The sequence below is a fragment of the Metarhizium robertsii genome (genome assembly GCF_000187425.2).
Source record: "Metarhizium robertsii ARSEF 23 chromosome Unknown MAA_Scf_3, whole genome shotgun sequence".
Lineage (NCBI taxonomy): Eukaryota > Fungi > Ascomycota > Sordariomycetes > Hypocreales > Clavicipitaceae > Metarhizium > Metarhizium robertsii.
The window spans coordinates 2,228,368-2,247,012 of record NW_011942171.1 but is presented as its reverse complement, the minus strand read 5'-3'; the positions used below and the strand labels follow the sequence as shown (position 1 = coordinate 2,247,012).

The window sequence follows — 18,645 nt, the reverse complement described above, 5'->3', positions numbered from 1 at the left end:
AACCTGTGCCTTTATGTGTCCCAGCGACACTTTGGTGTCTCTTGTAGCAAAATGTGTCCTGAACGCCTCAACGAAACATATAATACAAGCTCGGGACCTAGAGCAGATGATGCCTAACGCCAAATTCGCAGCCTCTTTACCCCTCAAAACGGGTAATTGAAGTCGTCTTGCGGGTTATGCATAGGGCTTCGTTGAATATTTCCAGCTGAAGGAACTGTTAGTTGAAGTTGCCATGTTGAAGCTCGGTAAACTCACTTCTGTCTCCCTCTGATTGAGTTTGACCTAGAATAGTGTCTACGTCCCAGGGACTGTCGATATCGAAACTTTCGTGCTCTGGGATGTTTTCAAAACTCATTGTTGGTGCACCGGCAAGCGACAGCTGAGCGTGACTCGTGGAATAATTGTAGTAGTACCTTGGATCTGGCATTTCCACTTGCATGGGTAGGTGATTGATTGAGTCAAGATCTTCAACGTTATGAGCCTTGACTCCGAGCATTTGAATGGTGTAGTCATCATATACGTCCCCCAGCAGCTCCTTGGTTGCCTGAACCGGGTCACTCCGAATGGTACCCATAAACTGAAGCTTTTCTGGAGTGTAAGAAACCGGAAGAGACAATCTGGGTTGAGTGGCAGTAGCCATGATGCTGCTATTGTTGGCCCCAAGTTTTCCCATGAGGTCAATGCCTTGTTCAGGTAGGTAGCCAACGTTGACCAAAGCTGTAAGCAGCTCTAGTTCAGTACTCGGGACCCCATCAGACTGCAATCGAGACTGTCCAAGAGCTGCTAAAGTTTCATCTTGGATTAATCTTTGGGAATTTGAATCTCCTCCGACTGACCACCCGAGTATGGTGAGGTAAGATTGTGGCTCGATGATTCCCATCACAGGACAGGAGAAACTGAGGAAGGATGCCAGAGTAATTTTGTCCTTGCCAATTTCATCTCGAACGAAAGAATAAACTTTGGCAATGAGTGCCCATTTGTTTCGAAACGGATCCTTATTCCAGAGAGTCGTTAGGAAGCCAGATGCACTCTTTTGTTGTACGTCGGGGAACAGTTTTAAATAATGACCTGAGTTGGGTAAGAATGGATCACTGATAGGTTTTGTAATGAACTTACTGCGAAATGCCATGAAGGCATTGAGTGGTCGTTTCGCCTTGTCGCAAACAGTATTCTTGGTCTTGTGAGTGTTATGTATCACGGGAGTCGTTGATGGCAAAATGTTTGACTGCATTGAAGCGTCAAAGTACTGAGCAGCGATGTCGAAGATTGTCTCATCCTTGAGAATATGGAGGAGTTCCTGAGTCGGAAGCATGGAAAGACGCTGCATGAGTTCTGCCCGAGTCGCCATTTCGATTTCTTCTTTCGAGATTCAACGTATGTCCATGAGAAAAAAGAGCTCGGTGAGGTAGTTTTCAAATGGAGAGAAGACGGAGAGCGGGAGGGAGTGTACTTATGAGACAAGGGCTCTCTGAGTTGGTGCAACAGGGGTGAACATAAGCAGGGGTGTCTAAGCAAATGGTGCTAGGGTGTATGGTGGCTGGGGGAGCGAGCCACCATGACCCACACCACCAAGTTGGGCTATTCTGATTTGGATAACCACAGTTGTCAGCGCTGCAAGAGCTTGGCATATGCAAAATCATGGCACGGTGTTACCTATGATTATAGGTCGTAGGCCGTAACTAAGAAATCAGTTCTTCCAGTTGAAAGATAAACTTATATCGTTGGGGTTGTTATGTTGAGGTTAAGAACTAGTAAAACTACCTATGTATATGCGAAAATTGAAAGCATCTTCCGGTCCTCCAATGTAAAAAGATTAACATGCATCCATCTAATTATATCTAGATGTCTACATAACTTCTAAGCATCATAATCGCCAGATAGATAATAATAGAGATGCATGAGATTTACCCAGTGTGCTGAACGCCCTTAGCCCTTAGCAAAGAGCTATATTGCATCAAGACAAATCTCAATCTTTTGGTTCGAGCCTGTACCATTTCTGGGTCATGATTCCTCGTCTCAAAGTAGTTATAAGGTATTAATTAATAAACGGCTAGCAAACATTCACAGAATAAGGTAAACAGGTCACCTAGGTATTATCAAAGCAGCTATATGTAAAAATTCGAAGACGGCTTGCAACTAATACTTCGTGACGCGTTATGCTGCGGATTACTCATTTACCTATCAGCACCACCAGAATCGCCAGAATCATGAAGCGCCTCAGTATGCATCGCCGAAATCCATTAGAAAGAGCGAAAAGAGACTGCGGCAGCTTGCAATGTGATGTGGATGGGTGGGCCGCGGCATCATACCAGGAGTCTATTGACAATGTCCATTTCGGGGTCAAGAAAGTGTATTCAGAGCTACATAGAACTAGGCCATCTCACTTGATCCAGTATTATAGTGATAGAATAAAAGATTACCAAAAACTAATCAGCTTAAAATTTCGTACTAGTTCGTTGGGCTCTCCTTGAAACCTCAAAGCCCTTAATGCAGACGTCATGAAAGGCAAGGTTAAGTGCCCATGCAAGTCCGTCATTGGCCCTCTTGTCTATAAAAAATATGATTAGATGCCACTGAACTCCTTGAGATTTAGTAACAAGTATTAATTGCCTACCAAGGGAATGTTGAAGAGGTATGACTGCTCCAAATTGCTTTCATCATTTGCAAACTGAGAGCCTCATTAGCATACTCCATAAAAGCAATACTCAAGTTAGTAAAGTACCTGTGGAGAAATTGTTCGGGAGGAATATGGCCGCCCCGTAGCTGCTGCAGTCTCACCATATTGAGCTTGACGCGCCTTGAGACTGAGATTTCTGCGTGGTCGTCCAGTCTTAAAATGAAAGTCAGTAATATTTCCACGAGAATGGGTATTAGAAAGAACTTACTAGAGAAAATCTAACACGAAGCATATTGTAGTAAACCGCCCAGGGTTGAGCGAGGCCAAACAATGTGCTTGGAAGAACAACAACCAGCTCATTTCTCAGTGGAGATGTAGTAGGAAAAATCGGACGGCTAGAGTTTCGAATAAATTTATTCCAATTAGAACCGGGAACCTTTCGACAAGGGTGCCAGTATGCTGGCTCAGACCAGGTATTGCATCCAATTTTTGTTAAAAAACGATTGCCATTATGACTGAGCTTCACCTCATCTGGAGTAGCACCAAACTCACTTCCAGGTGGGCTATCAAACTTATCGAAGTTTTCACAAGCAACCTGATAGGATGCTTTGATGAACAACGCTAAGGCTTCGTCGGTTTGCCCCATAGTAGTGCTGAGAGACCCAGGGGACCGCAACACCTGAGGACATATGAGATATGAAGCGAAAAGTATTGTGGTTACTGCACTGGAGACAAGAGAAGCGGCCTTTAGATTTGGATGCTTTGGAGGTAGCCAGTTTTCGGAAGTCATCAGCATTGCCATGAGCCCCAGGTTTCCAACTTCATGTTGCTCAGTGGAATAAGAACGACTCCAAGTAAGCGTGGATACACCGTTGCTAGTGTCTCTCATTGCAGAGTCCAGAGGGAGACCATCTTGCGGATCCCGTGTGAAAACTGGCACCGAGCTGGCATACCACACTCTCAAAGTGGCCTCGACAATGCCAATAGGACTGGTGCGCAAAACCATGCTGATATCACGGATTCTTTGGAGAATTTCGTTCCCTTGAGCTGCGTCACTCAAAAGTTGCTGGAACATCGAATGGCATTCTCTCAGAATTTCTAATTTATATAGTGGTCAGCAGAAGTTCAAACATGGGCTCTGGAATGGCGTACCGTTCAATGTAAGATTTCTGACTTCTTGAGAACGGTGTCTATTCAGAAATAGCTTGAGAGACTGTAGGCGAAGTTCTTCTATAGCTCTCTGAGGTTTTGAAACCAGTTCTGACCTTCGCCATAATGGCGAAAATTGACAAATACTCTCCATTTTGGGTGTTGGTGAAAAAAAAGTGTTGGCAGTGAAAGATCAACAAAAGTGGTCCGAGTTCATGTGGCTGAATAAAAAGTGACGGATGTGAATTAGAATCTTGGACTAATGGAGGTCACCTGAGTGGAATGTTGGGTCTATGCTGCCCACTCAATGCAGCAACCTAGGTTTGTGCTTCTGGCAAACTTCACTACCGTTCGTGCACCTTTTCCCACTCACATCCTACGAAGCAGCCGAAGAAAAAAGCGACATTCAGATTATATATATCGAGATGCGGCCACGAATTCATATCCAAGATGGAGCAATGTTAGACACTCCAGTAACATTCGTTACCAGCGAGATCCAAGGCAATGTCCATATTTTCATCCCGGAAACCTTCCACAGAAACCTGGTGGAAGTCATTGCCAGTAACTTCAGGTACAAAAATTCCTACTTCTTACTGAGATTTAGTATTCTAAACAAGACAGCCGGCGAGTGCAGCAGTCAGTATCTGTGTTCCATGACGCCTATCGACAGAAGTTTCGAATCTGCCCGCTTCCCCCAGGGTCTGCTGTTAACCCGACCAATTACGGAATACTACTTTTCACATGTGGTAAGTTCACATGAAGTGTAAGAGTATCCAAACTAATAACATGCCAGATTCCTCAGGGCCGAAAGAATTGAAAGCTCAGGCGAAGACCGCCGAGCCTGAAGACAGCTCAAGTCACATTCCACGTCCTAGAAATAGCTGGATCCTTTACCGCCAGTTCAAATCGCGCGAACTGAGAAAGGATCACCCTGGCATCACTGCATCGGAACTTTGTATGTGTCTACTACTGCAGTCCATACTGAAAATGTGCTGACGCTTTTAGCTACCTTAATCTCCAACCTATGGAAAAATGAGTCTGATGGCGAGAAGGCCTTCTGGCAAAAGATGGCCCAAGAAGAAGATCGAATGCACAAAGAGAAATACCCGGGATATAAGTACACCACAAAGAGAAACGCTGACAGGAGTAAATGACCCCGACTTCATCTTGCACGATTAGACCATGCTCAGCCATTAGTTTGATCGCTTTGAATCGTGGTTGGGCAAGGATACTGAGCGGGAGAGCTGATATTAAGAGCTGACTTCTGAAACATGACATTCTGGTCAAATCTCATGATGAATGTTATTTGCTTTTATACAACGTCGATTAAACTAGTGAGAGTGTTAAACTCTCACGAGTTCGTAGGACTGCGTCAGGTTTCTATTGTGGACCTCGGAGGGGAGGCCGTTCAAAATTCATGGCAGCAGCTGGAGTTCATGGAATAGCATAGGTTTATTTTTCTGTATCTAGGGAGTTGCAAATATTTAAAAGCCAACGACTTTGCAGGCTCAAGATACCCCTTTCCTTTGCCACCGCAATGAGCATGTTTTTGACGAACGCGCAACTTCATACTCCCGTCCGCACCACCGTGAACGATTGAGCTACTACAACCTTGCTTCAAAATCGAGTCTGCGTGCTGAAACGACATCTATGCTGGGCTTGTTGAACATGTATGGTCAAATAGCTGCTGGTTTCGCAGGCACTCTTTCAGCGCTCATGCAGTTACACATTTCCGAGGGTTTGCCCGCATAGGCAGAGATACGATAGATTTCATCCGAGGGTTTACTTTTGCCTACGGGCGATACATCAATCGACACTTCTGGGACTTGGTCCCCTGTGACTACTCAAGTCGCAAAAGTCGGTGTGGGCAAAATAATAAAAAGAGACACGTCATCATGTCACAAGACCATGTCGGGAAAGAAATGAGCAAAGAGCGCTAACAGTATATTAAATCAGGTAGGCGAAGAGCCACCTCTTATGCGACGAGCCGAGCTATGATCAAATGCTTCTGCGGAATGCATCAACCGATGGGCGTGAGTCGGAGTCGCTATAGAACTCAATGATGACAAGTGCATGCCGTTGCGAGCACTCCATGGGTTGCGACAAAATTGGCTTCTACGCCCAGGACTGTCATGACATGCTGCACGGATCTATAGCGCCTGGCTAAACCTAGAGTCAAAATTTCGAGCGGTAGAAGAGGTAATGTGGGCAATGCATGATCTGGGCGACAGTTGGATGCTGCAACATGAAGAATGTGTAATTTCAAGAGCGAGTTTCGGGGCGAGGGTTCTGGCAAACATTGGTTGCGGAGTGTAGATTACACTGAGACAAAGACCCCGTCTTCAGACGGGGGAACACGTAGATACACAAGTCTACGTCACCATGAGAAAGACTACGGTAACATTCCTGAGGCGGAATCATGCCGTGAACGGAATAAATAGAGCAACGCTCATGGTGAATGTAGATGCTATGAAGAGCCACCACTGACGATACCACATGGCCGCTATGACTGCGACGACGACGTCCCGTTCCAGTCGCTACTCCATATGAAGGTGCCACATCGCCACTCAGACCCCGTTTCCTTCTCTCCAGAGGGCCCAAGAGGGCGGGGACAAATATAAAATGACCGGCCTGTATATGTACAGGTTAGCATAGGTCCACTGTCAGAGGACCGTAGAGACACGGAAAACGCCAAACAGGAACGACAAACAGTGCCAATACGGCGGCAATAGGACCTACCTCGATTCACACCAGGTTTTTTGGTGACCAGGCTAATGCATGGTTCGTCGTGCTCGCATCGAGGGACAACTCGTTTGCCCAGTAACTTGGACCAGGACTCCTTGGCTTGAATAGGGTCGAACACTCTGTCAGGTGATTTTGGGGCTGTGCGAATAAAACTATCATGAACTGGCTGCTCGGAGATTGGTGGCACGAATTCCTTTGATGTAAGTTTGTCGGAGCTTCTTTTTGTAGAAGGCGGGGTTTTCGTAGCGGGGAGATGCGCGGCACTGCTTTGTGCTTCTGGATCTGCCAACACAGCCGTAGAAGGGAGCGCCGAGCCAACGGGTTTGAAGAATCCCTTCAGTGTAGTTTGTCCCGCTGAGATCTTTTGTCTAGACCCAATGGGATCCGCTCCGGATTTGCTTCTCTTTAGTTGCCTTGGCGTGGAGTCGATTGGGTCAGGAGACCTCTTGCGTGGCTGTGAATGTGGTAAGGCCGCCGGTTTATCGGTTGATGATGTGTTGGTATTCACCATTGCTTGGCTCGAAGCATCATTGTCGCTAGCTTGACTCGCGTCTTCTGCAGGGAAGCTGGAAGATCCCGAATTGTGTGGTGTTGTGCTTCTTTCCGCACTGGTGACCTTTCTTGAGAACATATCTCTGATGCTCTGGCGGCGATCAAATTCGGGAATAAGCTTTGCAGATAGCGGTAAGATATCCTTCTGTGCCAGCTCCCGCACCCTTGTGCCATTTTTAAACATTCCTGCGGGATTCATCACATCGTTAAGGCTAACCTGACTGCCGTTCCTGGCAATGGTGCCAGCGATTGTGGCAAAAACAGGGCAGTGATCGGAGCCCATCAGGCCTTCTTGAATATTGGCCCAAGTAAACCAATCCCTAATGCCGTTGCTACATAATATGTAGTCTATACGACTGCCATTATTGGCTGGCCGAGTGTTTTTTTTGGTGTCCCAGCACGTGTTCATTCCTAATCGACTTGGATGAAAGCAACGACATAGGTCCCATAAAACTGGCGTCTGTCGGCCCTCGTCGCGATCGCCGACAATATTGCCTTCAAATATGAGTTGGTTGAAGATTCGTCGCGTTGGGAGTGAAATCCATTCACCGATTGTCATATTTTCCTTGCGCAGGTTCTCCATCACGTTTGTTGAATCCACTTCTGACCGAATTACGTTTAGATCACCCGTGAGAATAACCTCCTTTCCTTCGGCTACCAAATTCCGTATTCTAACATCCAAGGCCTCGAAAAAGCTGGTGCGAAACTCGACTCGACTTTCGTCTCGATTAGCTGGACAATAAACACCAAGTAGCACGAACGCTGGGAACTCCAGAATGACACAGCGGCCTTCGGAGTCAAGTACCGTGTCTTCTACAATGCCTGAGAGCTGACCGGGACGAGGGTAACCGCCAATCTGTTGGTCTGAAGGTAGATCCCGGAAGTTGGTTGTAGACTTGGGAGGACAAAGTACACCGGTAATTCCCTCTTCAGCACGAATGGGCGCACATGATGCATTGCGAGTATAAATGGCGACGCCAGAATATCCTGCGATGATGAGTAAACCGTCGATGCTAACTGCAGGGGCATCCGAATGGACCGAACCTTTTTTGTGCTTTGGCAAGCTAAAGAAGACATCCCAACCTGGCACTAGAACCATGTCATCTTGCAAGTCTTTCCGCTGAATTTTCGTCTCTTGCATGACTACAATGTCCGATTCCAAGATGTCGAACATGGCCTAGTTTGTGTGGCATTAGTAAGCTGGACTCTGCGTGGGACTGCAACGACATGTTTACCTGAAAAGTGCGCTGGTCTCTCCATGGTTGATATCCAAAGGGATTTCTGCTTCATGCGTGAGCAGGCTGCACATCACAAGATGAGTACTTGTCTGAGAAGGAATACCTGATGCCATTTACTGCACGGTTTTGTTAGCAACATAGCATACTGGGGCAGCTCTGGCAATCTCACCATTCCACGTAGTAATACGAAACCCCATAATGCCGCACCTTCAATCTCTTAAGAGGGCCCACGGGTGTTTCACTGCTTCGGCACGGCAGGGCAAATGGGAGAGGCTATTTACATCCTGCTTGCCCAAGCTGCACGATCAGGAGGCAACACAACTTCATCAGTCAGTAAGACTGGACTTGTATGCTATCGTACACAGAGTCTCAAAGAGCAGTATATGTATACGGCTTGATGACAGGCAGAATATAGAGTCTCTTGTGTGTGATGGTGAAGGTCATGGCAATGGCGTTCATTGCATCAAGACGTCAGTGGGCCTCCTCCCATGTCGCGCGGTGCACCTTTCACGGGCTGGAGGGCGGGTCGCGGGAACTGCACGACATCACGTGCTGCCAAACAGCTTCCTTTCTGCCTTATGATCGAGGCCGCCAAAATTGGCTAGCCGAGCTTGATTGATCCCGGATGACCTGATCTCACAACCTGCATTCCGCCATCAATCAACGACAATCGCCATCACCATGTTTGCTTCGCGACTAGCCACCCGCAACGCCTCGCGGTTCGCTGCGCAGCTGCGCGCCCCTGCTCAGCGCCGCCTTGCCAGCACCTCGGCCGAGAACGAGTTCATCAAGGAACGCCAGCACATCAAGGAGCACGCCAAGGAGACCACTGGTGAGTGCCATTGAACCCGACAATTGCCATTGACCCTTGGGACACATCAATTAACATTGCGCAGAGCTGTGGAAGAAGATTTCCATCTAGTACGCATCCCGATGCCCACCCTAACAGCCCACGGCGATTTCGCATCCTTGTGGCGGGATCTTTAGCCGCCCCAAGCCTACGAGCGGAAGTTGAATTGCAGACTAACTTGAATATAAAGCGGTGTTATTCCTTGCCTGGCCCTGGCTGGTGCCAACGCCTGGTATCTCTGGAAGGAGCATTGGGAGCACTGGAGCCACATGCCTCCTCTGGAGGAGCGCATTGAGTACCCCTACCAGAACATCCGCACCAAGAACTATCAGTGGGGAGATGGTGACAAGGTAAGATACTTCGCGTGCCGCATCTGTGTGAATACTGAGCGTGTGGGTGTGCTGACCATGTGTAATAGACCCTGTTGTAAGTGTATACCCGCTGCGTGATACAAGCGATAGAAGCACATGCCTGCGCAGTTTGATATACGATCTGTGAAACTAACTGTGCAAATCAGCTGGAATGAATCGGTCAACTACCACAACAAAAACAAGGTTGCGTAAAGTGAAACTCGGTATCAGGGCCATGGAGCCGGCAATATTGATAGAATATCCCTTCAGGAGACTCCTTGTACATGTTCCCTAGTGTCGAATTGACTACGCTGTTTTACTAAATCCTGCTTTCCTATTGGAACATTCCACTCTGTGAAGTTTCTGCCCTGTATGAATGACTCGACGGAACAAATGGAAATTTTGAGGTAGTTTCTTATACTGAGAGGAGTGCAGCTCAGAGTTGGCGGTTGGATAAATGGTGCATTGACACACGGGCAATGGCCCAACTTCGTGTCTCGCAGAGTGCTCGTTAGCCAAAAACCCCGGGATAAGCTAACATGTCATGGATGAAGTCTTCAATTGGTGCTGGCGGGGCTTCTCTCCGGCGACGAATTATTTTGACCCATAGATCAAATGACCGCATGAGGCCTGCTGGGCCAGTGCCGAAGAATACCCGACGCAAGTGGCAACCGTCCAGGACGCGTCTAAACATCTACACAGGAAATGGTTCGTATCCTGCGGCAAGGAAGCAAGACATTACTTCCACACTTGAGCCTTGTGATAATAAGTGTATTTCAACTTCTACGGAACCAGTCTAATTTCTGTCATGTATTGAGTTGTCAGCTATGATCTGGCAGGCAAACTTTCTTCGGCCGCGCGTCGACCATTTCTGACCTCAAACCGTGTTGGGGTACCTCGAGCCAAGGGACTCACCAAACGTTCCATGGATTAAATTTTGAACCACCAAGGAGTTGTGTGAGTCCATAGGCATGATGGCTCGCTATCTTACGCCCGCGAAAATCGGCCTTCTGGCCCTCGTGGAGCTGTACACAGAAGAGGCTGTCCCAAGTGATGCCGTGCTCCCAGTTCTTTCCTTCATCACATCACACCTTTTGGATCATGACTCTACAGACCCATTGTCATCACAGGAGGCACGGTGGGCGAAAGCAGAGCGCACCGTGAGCTTGGTCATCACCATAAAGGACTTCGAGAAGGTCCTTGGCAGCTATCCTTTTTTGATGGGGATGCCTGGTCGGAAGCTCTGGGACCAGTTCCTCGCGAAGCTTTGGGAAATCAATTCCCTGGACAGCTTGAATGAGTTTTTTGAAAGAATCAAAGAAGTGCTGGTCAGGGCAAAGGGCGAGCGCCGCAAGGATGATGATGGTGACCCGGAACAGGTGGACAAGAGAATCAGATTGTCACGCAACTCGCCATTCGGTGCATTTATTCGCAGATCGCGCTTGGAGTATCAAAAACTGCGATTTCATGATTGTACGGAACTCTGGAAAGCATTTGTGCGATACCGCCAGCCCACTGCCCACTACTTGAGGAGGAAGAACCCCAGCTTTGGCCGTCTGAGTTTCGATAATATCCTTTTGCTAGGGGAACAAGGGGACTGGGATCCTGCAAGTGTGTCTGCATTGGCAGCAGTTGCATATGGTGACATGCTCACAGGGGATGAGAGTAGCACCATCCCTGTGAGCACCGACGATGTGGAATCGCTGCTCGAGTTTCAGATTGAACAGATGCAAAGTGAGCATATTAACTTTCATACCCTCGTCATACATGTACATGTACGCTAATCCGGATAGAATATGGAAACAGGATCCCCTTGGAAATACGACACCAGTTTCATGATCTTCTGCACGACAGCTTTCTCGTGCCGAGTCTTACACACTATTTGAGGTATGAGGTGGTTATGCGGTGGACAATTTTGCACTCGTTCTAACTGTGGTGCAGCTTCCTTGACGCGTGGAAGTCTGGGGACTATCCCACAGCATTCGACTTTCTGCATAGATATTTCGACTATACTATGCAATATCGAGACAGACTCTTTTACCAGTATGCTCTTATGAATTTGGCCGTATTGCAAGCAGAATTCGGGTGCCATCAGGAAGCCATCGCAGCCATGCTAGAGGCTGTTTCTACAGCACGAGAAAATCGAGATATGACGTGTCTCAATTTTGCCCTGAATTGGCTCTTTCATTTTGGTCGGGCACATCCCAACCTGGTTCGCGATTTAGAGTCAAACAGCCTTTTGGGTACTGGCAAGGAAAGCCTGGCATTCTTAAGGGTAAAGGCTAAAGAGTCTGGCATGTGGTCTCTTTGGAGTTCCGTGCTCCTGAGCGAGGCAAAACTGGGCCTCATCAATGGAGACAGTGTTGCAACGTCTCTAGAGTATATGGTTCGAAGTTCACAAGTCATCGTTGAGAGGAACATGAAGACCATGTTTGGCTCCCAACTGTCATTGTACTCTGCGTTATGGAATCGACTGGGTCTGACACAATTGTCCACCCTGACGTCGGAAATTTTCCTAATGTGTCACGCAAGGCACGCAGTATTTGATGATGAACTTAAACATACTTGCCGCATAGCACTGACGTTATGCGATCGTGGTCGATATGACGAGGGTCTCCAGTACTTGGAGAAGCTTGACGAGAACTCGCTGCGCTCGTGGAAATCCAGCCAATACTGGTACAAGTACAGAGCAATCATAAAGCTGAGAAAAGACTTGCGCCATAACAATTTAGATGGTGCTGAAGAGCTGCTCCGCCAGCTCTTGCAGTCAAATTCGGATGACCTTGAGCCTGACATGGCTTTTATTATCGACTCGCTACACATTGACTGCTTAATCCGCCGAGGCGATTTACAGAAAGCTTTTCAGAAGGTGGAGGGCTTGATATGCAAGTTGCGAGACGAGAACAAGGACATTGCTCTACGTGTGAAGCTTCTCCTCATGAAGGTCGCTTTGCTAGACAAATGCGGTCGCCCTCAAAGAGCCTTTTCAACAGCAGTCCGTGCTACAAACATAGCATGGCGTGCACGGCTGATTCCTTGCCTCTGGCAAGCCATCGGCGCCTTGTCCAATATCCTCGTATCTTTGGGCGAGTTCGAAGCTGCTATACAGCTCCTTGTTGCAGTTTTACCTCGGGCTTTGGAGTGCGAATCATCGTCTCTCTCAGCTCAGCTTTACTCATTTCTTGCCGACGCAAATATGGGCATGGCGGGAAATATGCCCGCAAAGTCAAGCAAGCGAACCGAACACATGACTAGAGCATTATCGGCCGTGCAAAAGGCGTTTGATCACTACTCGGCAATCGAGGACATCAAAGGCCAATGCGAAATGATGGCCAAGAAGGCAATGATTATGAAGTTGACGGGGGAAGTGGCATTGGCTGCAGACTACGCAGCGGCCTACGTGGAGCTGCAGAGGACAGCAGAGTCATTGAGGCTTGGACGGTGATGATTCATGAATACGACTGTTGCAAATATTGAATGCATAAATGTACACTTGTTCGTACAGGACGGCTATTGTACCACTGCGTGTGGATAGATACCTTATCAACACCCCCTAGACAAACCCTATAACCACGTTGGAAACCCTAAGCCTCGCCAAGGGTATTCAAGTCAGGCTTCTGATAATCCAATAACTAGTCTCCTTTTCTCATAAAGATCTCTGAGCGCTTGCATGAGGAATTGTTTTCCATCTGCCCGTCCACGCTCGTCTACCACTGAATCTCCTCTCCCCGCTTATTCTTCAACTCACTGGCCCCCGACTTCACCACTGTCGCGTCTTCAGCAACCTCATTCGTAGCCCATACCTTTTCTATGCACAGTTCAAACGGGCCCTCAACGCGGTCCGTCAGCCCGATGCCCACGGTTCTCACTTTCTGTCTTAATATCTCTGTCTGCGGCTCCACCACAAACCCATGGTTTGTCCTCACAAAATCATTCCACTTAATCATGACAGTCTCCCACTGACCGGGCCGTTTCGCAAATAAGCGATGCTGATGCAGATCCGTGGGCTCCACCGCCTCGGTCTGCAAATTGACAAAATATGATCTGCCGTCAGACTTGATACGTAAAGCAAGATAGGCATATGGGTCGATGTCCCACACCGAACGGCCGAATAGGGTCGGTCGCTGATCAGGAGTGCGAAACGCCGCGTATCCGCTGCGCTGGATGTTTGGGCGATCCGCAGGGAGGGAGGTAGATATTTGGCCGTGGAAGCGGGCGTATGACGACGGAGACGAGGAGCCGGCTGGGTTTGAAGGTGAGTTGGTGGTGTCGGTAGATATGAAGTCGAGGTGACTTTTTGAAGAGCCCCCAATCAAGTCATCAGACATGAGGATGCAGTCTTGTATTGAGGCGGCGCTGTTGAATTCGTATAAACCTCGCGGGCCGAGCGGTCCCTTAACGGCTTCCATCTTCAGGGCTGATCAACGGTCAGCCAGTACTGATGCATATAGCGCAGAGAATATAGCCGTAGTATACGAACCTATGCTAGTGCGCCTGCGCAGCTCGTCCACGCTACGACCTAGCAGGCCCTTCCCCAGAAGCGGCGTCGTAACCTTCATGTTGTCGCACGTCCAGAGGATGTTCGCGGGGTGGTGAATTGCTGAGCGACAGCTGCCCAGTCAGAGCCAATTGGCTCACCGGCTCTCCAAGAACATGGGATGACAGTATAGTAAAAGCTGCGTTTATTGGTGGCGTCGCACGTGCCGTGGCGGCGAAAAGCTGTTGCGACAAATGTGATGACGTTGAAATTGACCTGAACGGAGCTCGTGGAAGTTGGGAGATGCTAAATTCGCACCAACTACCCTGGTGTGGATCTGCGATAGTTACATGCCATCCGCCAAGTCCATGCCGCTTTTCGCACGCACTTACCCTGTGCTTCGGCAGGGGGGATTAATTTAATCCGCACTCAGAACTTCTCTGCTCCAACAATTTCCATCATCACCAGTTGCCGAGCTCGACCACGCCAACAGCCGGGCAAACTCCGTCGCAACGCCCCAATCGAAGGCCTGTTGCGAGCTTGCGACATACCGACTTGCTCGAGCAACTCTTCACCATGGCGTCGCTAACTCCAGCATGGCGAGCTGGCTCTTCACACCCGCTGCGATGTGCCATCGCGGGACCCTTAGGAATTCACAGCACAAGACGCTATGCGTCCATGCCCGGCAGGAACAAAATTATTCGAGAAATGGATCGAGCTTCTCGTCAGAGTTCAAATAAAATGGCCAAGGAGCAGAGCATGTCGAATATGCAAAAGCTTGCGAATGCCGAATACTTTAAAGATGGCGGTGGTCCTCTTTTTCCCGGTCCGTTGACACCCGCAATCGAGATTTGCCCAATTATTAAATAATAGCCAAAAGAAACTAACATGTAGATACTCTCTCAGGCACATTCGTCTCCCTTCCGCTATCACAGTACCCCAAATCTCCCTCCGAACTCCTCCAATACCAAGTCGCCCGCATGAAGCACTGGCTCATCTGCGCGACCTCAGTCCTCAACTTCAAGCTCAAGTCGATGCCCAACTGGACGACGCGGCCGAAATGGAAAGCCCGCCGGGGCAAGATTGCACCCACAGCCAAAGCCATGTACCGCGAGATGCTCGAGGCCTTTGCCGCCGGCGACAAGGTCACCCTCAACAAGATTTGCCTCGGGGAGTTCGCCAAGAAGCTCAGCGCGGCCATTGACCGCCGTGACCCCAAGGAGCGCGTGCGTTTCGAGGTTGTCAAGTACAACAAGGGCCTGTTTTATCCCAGGCTGATGTCTCATCAGATCCACGAGGTGAATCCCTTTGACAAGACCATGGTTACCGAGCAGGCGGTCGTGGCGATTGCGTCGACGCAGCAGGCGTCCAAGATGAGCGCTGTCACGGGCGAGACGGTCCCGGGAAGCCTGAAGCTGCAGGATAAGATTGAGTACGTCGTGCTGTCGAGGCAGGCGAACCAGAAGACTTTTGAGACGACGCCCTGGCGCATATGGGGGACCACTTCGGTAACGACGTTGGACGCCTACCTGCGGGAGAAGGCTGTTATAGACAAGGAGCAGGCCAGGCGGGCGGGGTGGACGGATTCGGCTCCCAAGTAAATTTAGAAGGACTGGGGTGAGAAATTCTTGGGAAAGCGCATGGGATGGCATTATGCGGGGAGGTGGTGGTGGAAAATGTGAATTAAACGTGGACTTTGTCACGATCTTTTTGTACCTGTACCATACCATCTTGCATTGGGAGCGAAAATGGACAAGTTGCGGGTTGGACACGTTATATGTTTCTCACATCCAGCATTTGTATTATTGGTATCATACTATACTATACTCACATCTATAGTCTAATCTCTCCATCATGCTGAACCATGTCAGGCTAGTACCTGACTGTGCTGTGCACGCCAACCAAATGCTCCCTCATGTCCTTGACCACGGCGATGATGACGACGAGCGCTACGCTCAACAAATGGACCACGTCCCTCCCACGCCGAGTCTTTGCAGATTGCTAAGCCCTAAAAGAACTTGCCAGCCTTGGAGGAGGCAATTACAACTTCATCCGGCATTTCGGAGTCGCTAACCGTACGGGTCATAAGGGGTCGATCAAGCGCATCAAAGCGCTCACGGCGGAGCCTGGCCTTGATATATTGGAATGACAAGCGAAGGGCGAGAGCCCCAAAGCCCCAAACAATACCTCCAACAGGGGCTGCGACAAATGCACCAAATGCGCTCCAATCATTGGCATACAGGCCATTCTGAATGAGCAGTAATTGGGCGCCTTGTTCGGCATCCTTGTAGTAAATAGCGCCAAATATGAAGACGGTCAAAATGCCACCCAAGCCACCGACGACGACTTCAAAGCCGCGCCACCAGTAGAGGCGGTCGCTGAGACCAAGGCACAAGACGGGAATGGTAGCAGCGGAGAGCAGATCGCTGATGAGGTAGATCTGCAGGATGGATGATGCGCGGAGAGCAACCACCACGACAGGGATAATGATAAGCACAACCATGCCGCGGATGTACCAGATATTCAGGCGGTTGCGGAACAAGTCGTTGGAGGCGGAAGAAACCATGGCTGACTGCAGACTATCAAAGGCAGCTGTGCTGAGGGAGACAACCATGACGAGAATAATGCCGACAACCCAGCTAGGTAGCTGCTGAAGAAGCAAAAAAAAGGCCAATGAGCCCTCCTGCTCTGGTTCGCCTGGCCACGCGCCAGACCAAGCCGCAATCAAGCCAGAACAGCCGACAAGAGTGAGGATGCACAGGATGACCACCATGGCAACTGAGACGCCAACCCAAAGATCCTTGTCGGATTTGGAAGAAAATGTTCGCAGCCAAAAATTGGACAGAAAGAAGTCGTTGGTGAGAACGGCAACGGGCAGGATGTACAGGAGCTGCCAACCAAGAAGGCTTGGCTCTAAGAGGTGCGACGAGTCTATGAGCTCACGTTTGATTTCCGTCTTGGCACCAACGGTGATGGTGGCAATGATGATGAGGCCAACGACCATGCCGCCTTGGACGACGTCTGTGAGGAAAGAAATTTTGAAACCACCCAAAGCTGTCACCATTGTTAGCATTCAATGCTATTCAAAATAGGACCAGGGGAGGGAGGTTGTCTAACAGGTATAAATGGTAGTGATGACGCATTCAACGATGATAACGGGAAGACTATCAATCCCGGTCAATGTGCTCACGACTTGACCAAGAGCAGACAACTCTGCCACCATGTACAGGAACAATGTCACCAGGGTCATGAAGCTGAGGTACAACATGGCAACTGTCCCGTAGCGTTGTCGTGTCCACTCTGTCAAGACGAAACCTTCAGGACACTTGCGGCGGATAATGGGTCCAAGGGCTCCAAAAATGAGCATAGGCAACGCCGATGCCAGGGCGTAAATGATGACTCCCTGGACACCGGTGATGGTTGCGAGCTCGGGGTAGGAGAAGAGGATACCGGCTCCGAGGGCTGCACATGTCAGCACGACACAAACGAAATTTTGACTAGACACAAAGTAAGAAGGGGGTTGGAGCGGCAACACATTTCCCACGCAAGCATTATCTTGATCGAGTAATTACGGTGCAATCTCAGCTTCAGATCCACAGGGTGCAAGATCTCTCCTGGAATAGTGTTGCCCAAGAGTTGGATCCCACATCTTGCTTCAAATCAGCGCCCGTAGTGAGCCGCATCCTCTCCCCTCTTGCGACAAGAGTGTTGATGCTTTTTCTCCTCACACTGCTTGGAAACTGATTTCTATGCAGGGGAGGCGAGACTGATGCCAGGGACGGCGACCAGTAGGTTTGCACTAGATCATCAGAAGCACCGGAGAAGAAGCTCTCATAACCTCGTCGTCAAGAGAGGAGAAGAATAAGATCAGGGAATAAACCTACTCATCTAAGTTGACTCTGCTATTGTTCCGTATAGTCGTGTATACGTGACCAAACCCTTTGCCAAAGGGTTCGCATGGGTGCTGAATTGAATTTGCTGGCCCAAAAGGCTACCGCTCCGGAAACATGATGATGTAGCTGAACCGTAACGGCTCTACTCACCGGAGGCGATAAAGTTGAGAGCAAGAGGGAAGGCTAAAGAGAGAATGAGTTAGCTGAGCCCGCGGTCTTTTATCCCACCCATTTCTTGAAGTTATTTCGAGTTGTTGCACGCATGTCCTCCACATTGCTCACCACTTTGTGTTCCATTGCTGCTCAGGAAATCCTGTTTGGACTGATTTCTCATCGTCCAAGCGATTCCTGTTCCCAGGACCCTGTGCGACATTGGTTAGCGTTAGCCATGTGTGGTGATGTGAGATAAGGGTCGTAACGTACAAAAATGCTCCATAAGTCAGGTAGATGATGGCATTAGACGCCGGAAAGGACGGTTGACCCATGATGCTGCTTTTTGATGGCGCTTCTCGGATCCGATTAATGGATTATCGGAGGGAGAGGAGTGCAAGAGGGGAAATAACTGGAATCTGCGATTCTTCGGCCTTGTAAGCACGCTGCTCACCTGATCAAATCCAGGGGACGAAAAAAAAACAAGAAAATTCTTCAGTACTAGATTGCGATGTCTCCAAGCTGAGAAAAAAAAACGTCGCATCTCTTGGCTCATCTGATAGTGGTTGGTGGCACCAGCGCCTAAAACGGTTTAGAATTGGCGTTCTGCGGTGGGGGGCTCGC

At 49.0% G+C, this 18,645-nt stretch overlaps 9 protein-coding genes across 9 annotated transcripts; 4 read left to right on the top strand and 5 right to left on the bottom strand.

The window, feature by feature from the left end:
- Positions 1-217: 217 nt before the first annotated feature.
- Positions 218-1,348, bottom strand: MAA_03718 (mating-type MAT1-1-1; the record flags this gene model as incomplete). Its single annotated transcript, XM_007821716.2, has 2 exons — positions 218-1,068; positions 1,117-1,348. 2 exons carry the CDS (start codon positions 1,346-1,348, stop codon positions 218-220), a joined length of 1,083 nt encoding a protein of 360 aa, XP_007819907.2.
- Positions 1,349-2,870: 1,522 nt separating this feature from the next.
- On the bottom strand, positions 2,871-3,920 carry MAA_10963 (mating-type MAT1-1-2; the record flags this gene model as incomplete). The annotated part of the gene is made up of 2 exons (XM_011412908.1): positions 2,871-3,664; positions 3,749-3,920. The coding sequence occupies 2 exons, from the start codon at positions 3,918-3,920 to the stop codon at positions 2,871-2,873; spliced, it is 966 nt and encodes a 321-aa protein (XP_011411210.1).
- Positions 3,921-4,224: 304 nt separating this feature from the next.
- On the top strand, positions 4,225-4,920 carry MAA_03719 (mating-type MAT1-1-3; the record flags this gene model as incomplete). The annotated part of the gene is made up of 4 exons (XM_007821717.2): positions 4,225-4,337; positions 4,388-4,512; positions 4,560-4,721; positions 4,772-4,920. 4 exons carry the CDS (start codon positions 4,225-4,227, stop codon positions 4,918-4,920), a joined length of 549 nt encoding a protein of 182 aa, XP_007819908.2.
- A 1,349-nt stretch (positions 4,921-6,269) lies between these two features.
- Positions 6,270-8,323, bottom strand: MAA_03720 (DNA lyase; the record flags this gene model as incomplete). The annotated part of the gene is made up of 4 exons (XM_007821718.2): positions 6,270-6,397; positions 6,506-8,152; positions 8,211-8,240; positions 8,299-8,323. 4 exons carry the CDS (start codon positions 8,321-8,323, stop codon positions 6,270-6,272), a joined length of 1,830 nt encoding a protein of 609 aa, XP_007819909.2.
- Positions 8,324-8,982: 659 nt separating this feature from the next.
- Positions 8,983-9,714, top strand: MAA_03721 (uncharacterized protein; the record flags this gene model as incomplete). Its single annotated transcript, XM_007821719.1, has 5 exons — positions 8,983-9,133; positions 9,198-9,222; positions 9,342-9,501; positions 9,570-9,577; positions 9,669-9,714. 5 exons carry the CDS (start codon positions 8,983-8,985, stop codon positions 9,712-9,714), a joined length of 390 nt encoding a protein of 129 aa, XP_007819910.1.
- A 761-nt stretch (positions 9,715-10,475) lies between these two features.
- On the top strand, positions 10,476-12,946 carry MAA_03722 (Tetratricopeptide-like helical; the record flags this gene model as incomplete). The annotated part of the gene is made up of 3 exons (XM_007821720.1): positions 10,476-11,235; positions 11,295-11,388; positions 11,443-12,946. The coding sequence occupies 3 exons, from the start codon at positions 10,476-10,478 to the stop codon at positions 12,944-12,946; spliced, it is 2,358 nt and encodes a 785-aa protein (XP_007819911.1).
- Positions 12,947-13,208: 262 nt separating this feature from the next.
- MAA_03723 (complex I intermediate-associated protein 30) lies at positions 13,209-14,060 on the bottom strand (the record flags this gene model as incomplete). Its single annotated transcript, XM_007821721.1, has 2 exons — positions 13,209-13,918; positions 13,982-14,060. 2 exons carry the CDS (start codon positions 14,058-14,060, stop codon positions 13,209-13,211), a joined length of 789 nt encoding a protein of 262 aa, XP_007819912.1.
- Positions 14,061-14,554: 494 nt separating this feature from the next.
- MAA_03724 (uncharacterized protein) lies at positions 14,555-15,579 on the top strand (the record flags this gene model as incomplete). The annotated part of the gene is made up of 2 exons (XM_007821722.1): positions 14,555-14,804; positions 14,873-15,579. 2 exons carry the CDS (start codon positions 14,555-14,557, stop codon positions 15,577-15,579), a joined length of 957 nt encoding a protein of 318 aa, XP_007819913.1.
- A 407-nt stretch (positions 15,580-15,986) lies between these two features.
- MAA_03725 (urea transporter) lies at positions 15,987-18,356 on the bottom strand (the record flags this gene model as incomplete). Its single annotated transcript, XM_007821723.2, has 5 exons — positions 15,987-17,032; positions 17,096-17,440; positions 18,022-18,054; positions 18,154-18,233; positions 18,295-18,356. The coding sequence occupies 5 exons, from the start codon at positions 18,354-18,356 to the stop codon at positions 15,987-15,989; spliced, it is 1,566 nt and encodes a 521-aa protein (XP_007819914.2).
- Between the last annotated feature and the right edge of the window lie 289 nt (positions 18,357-18,645).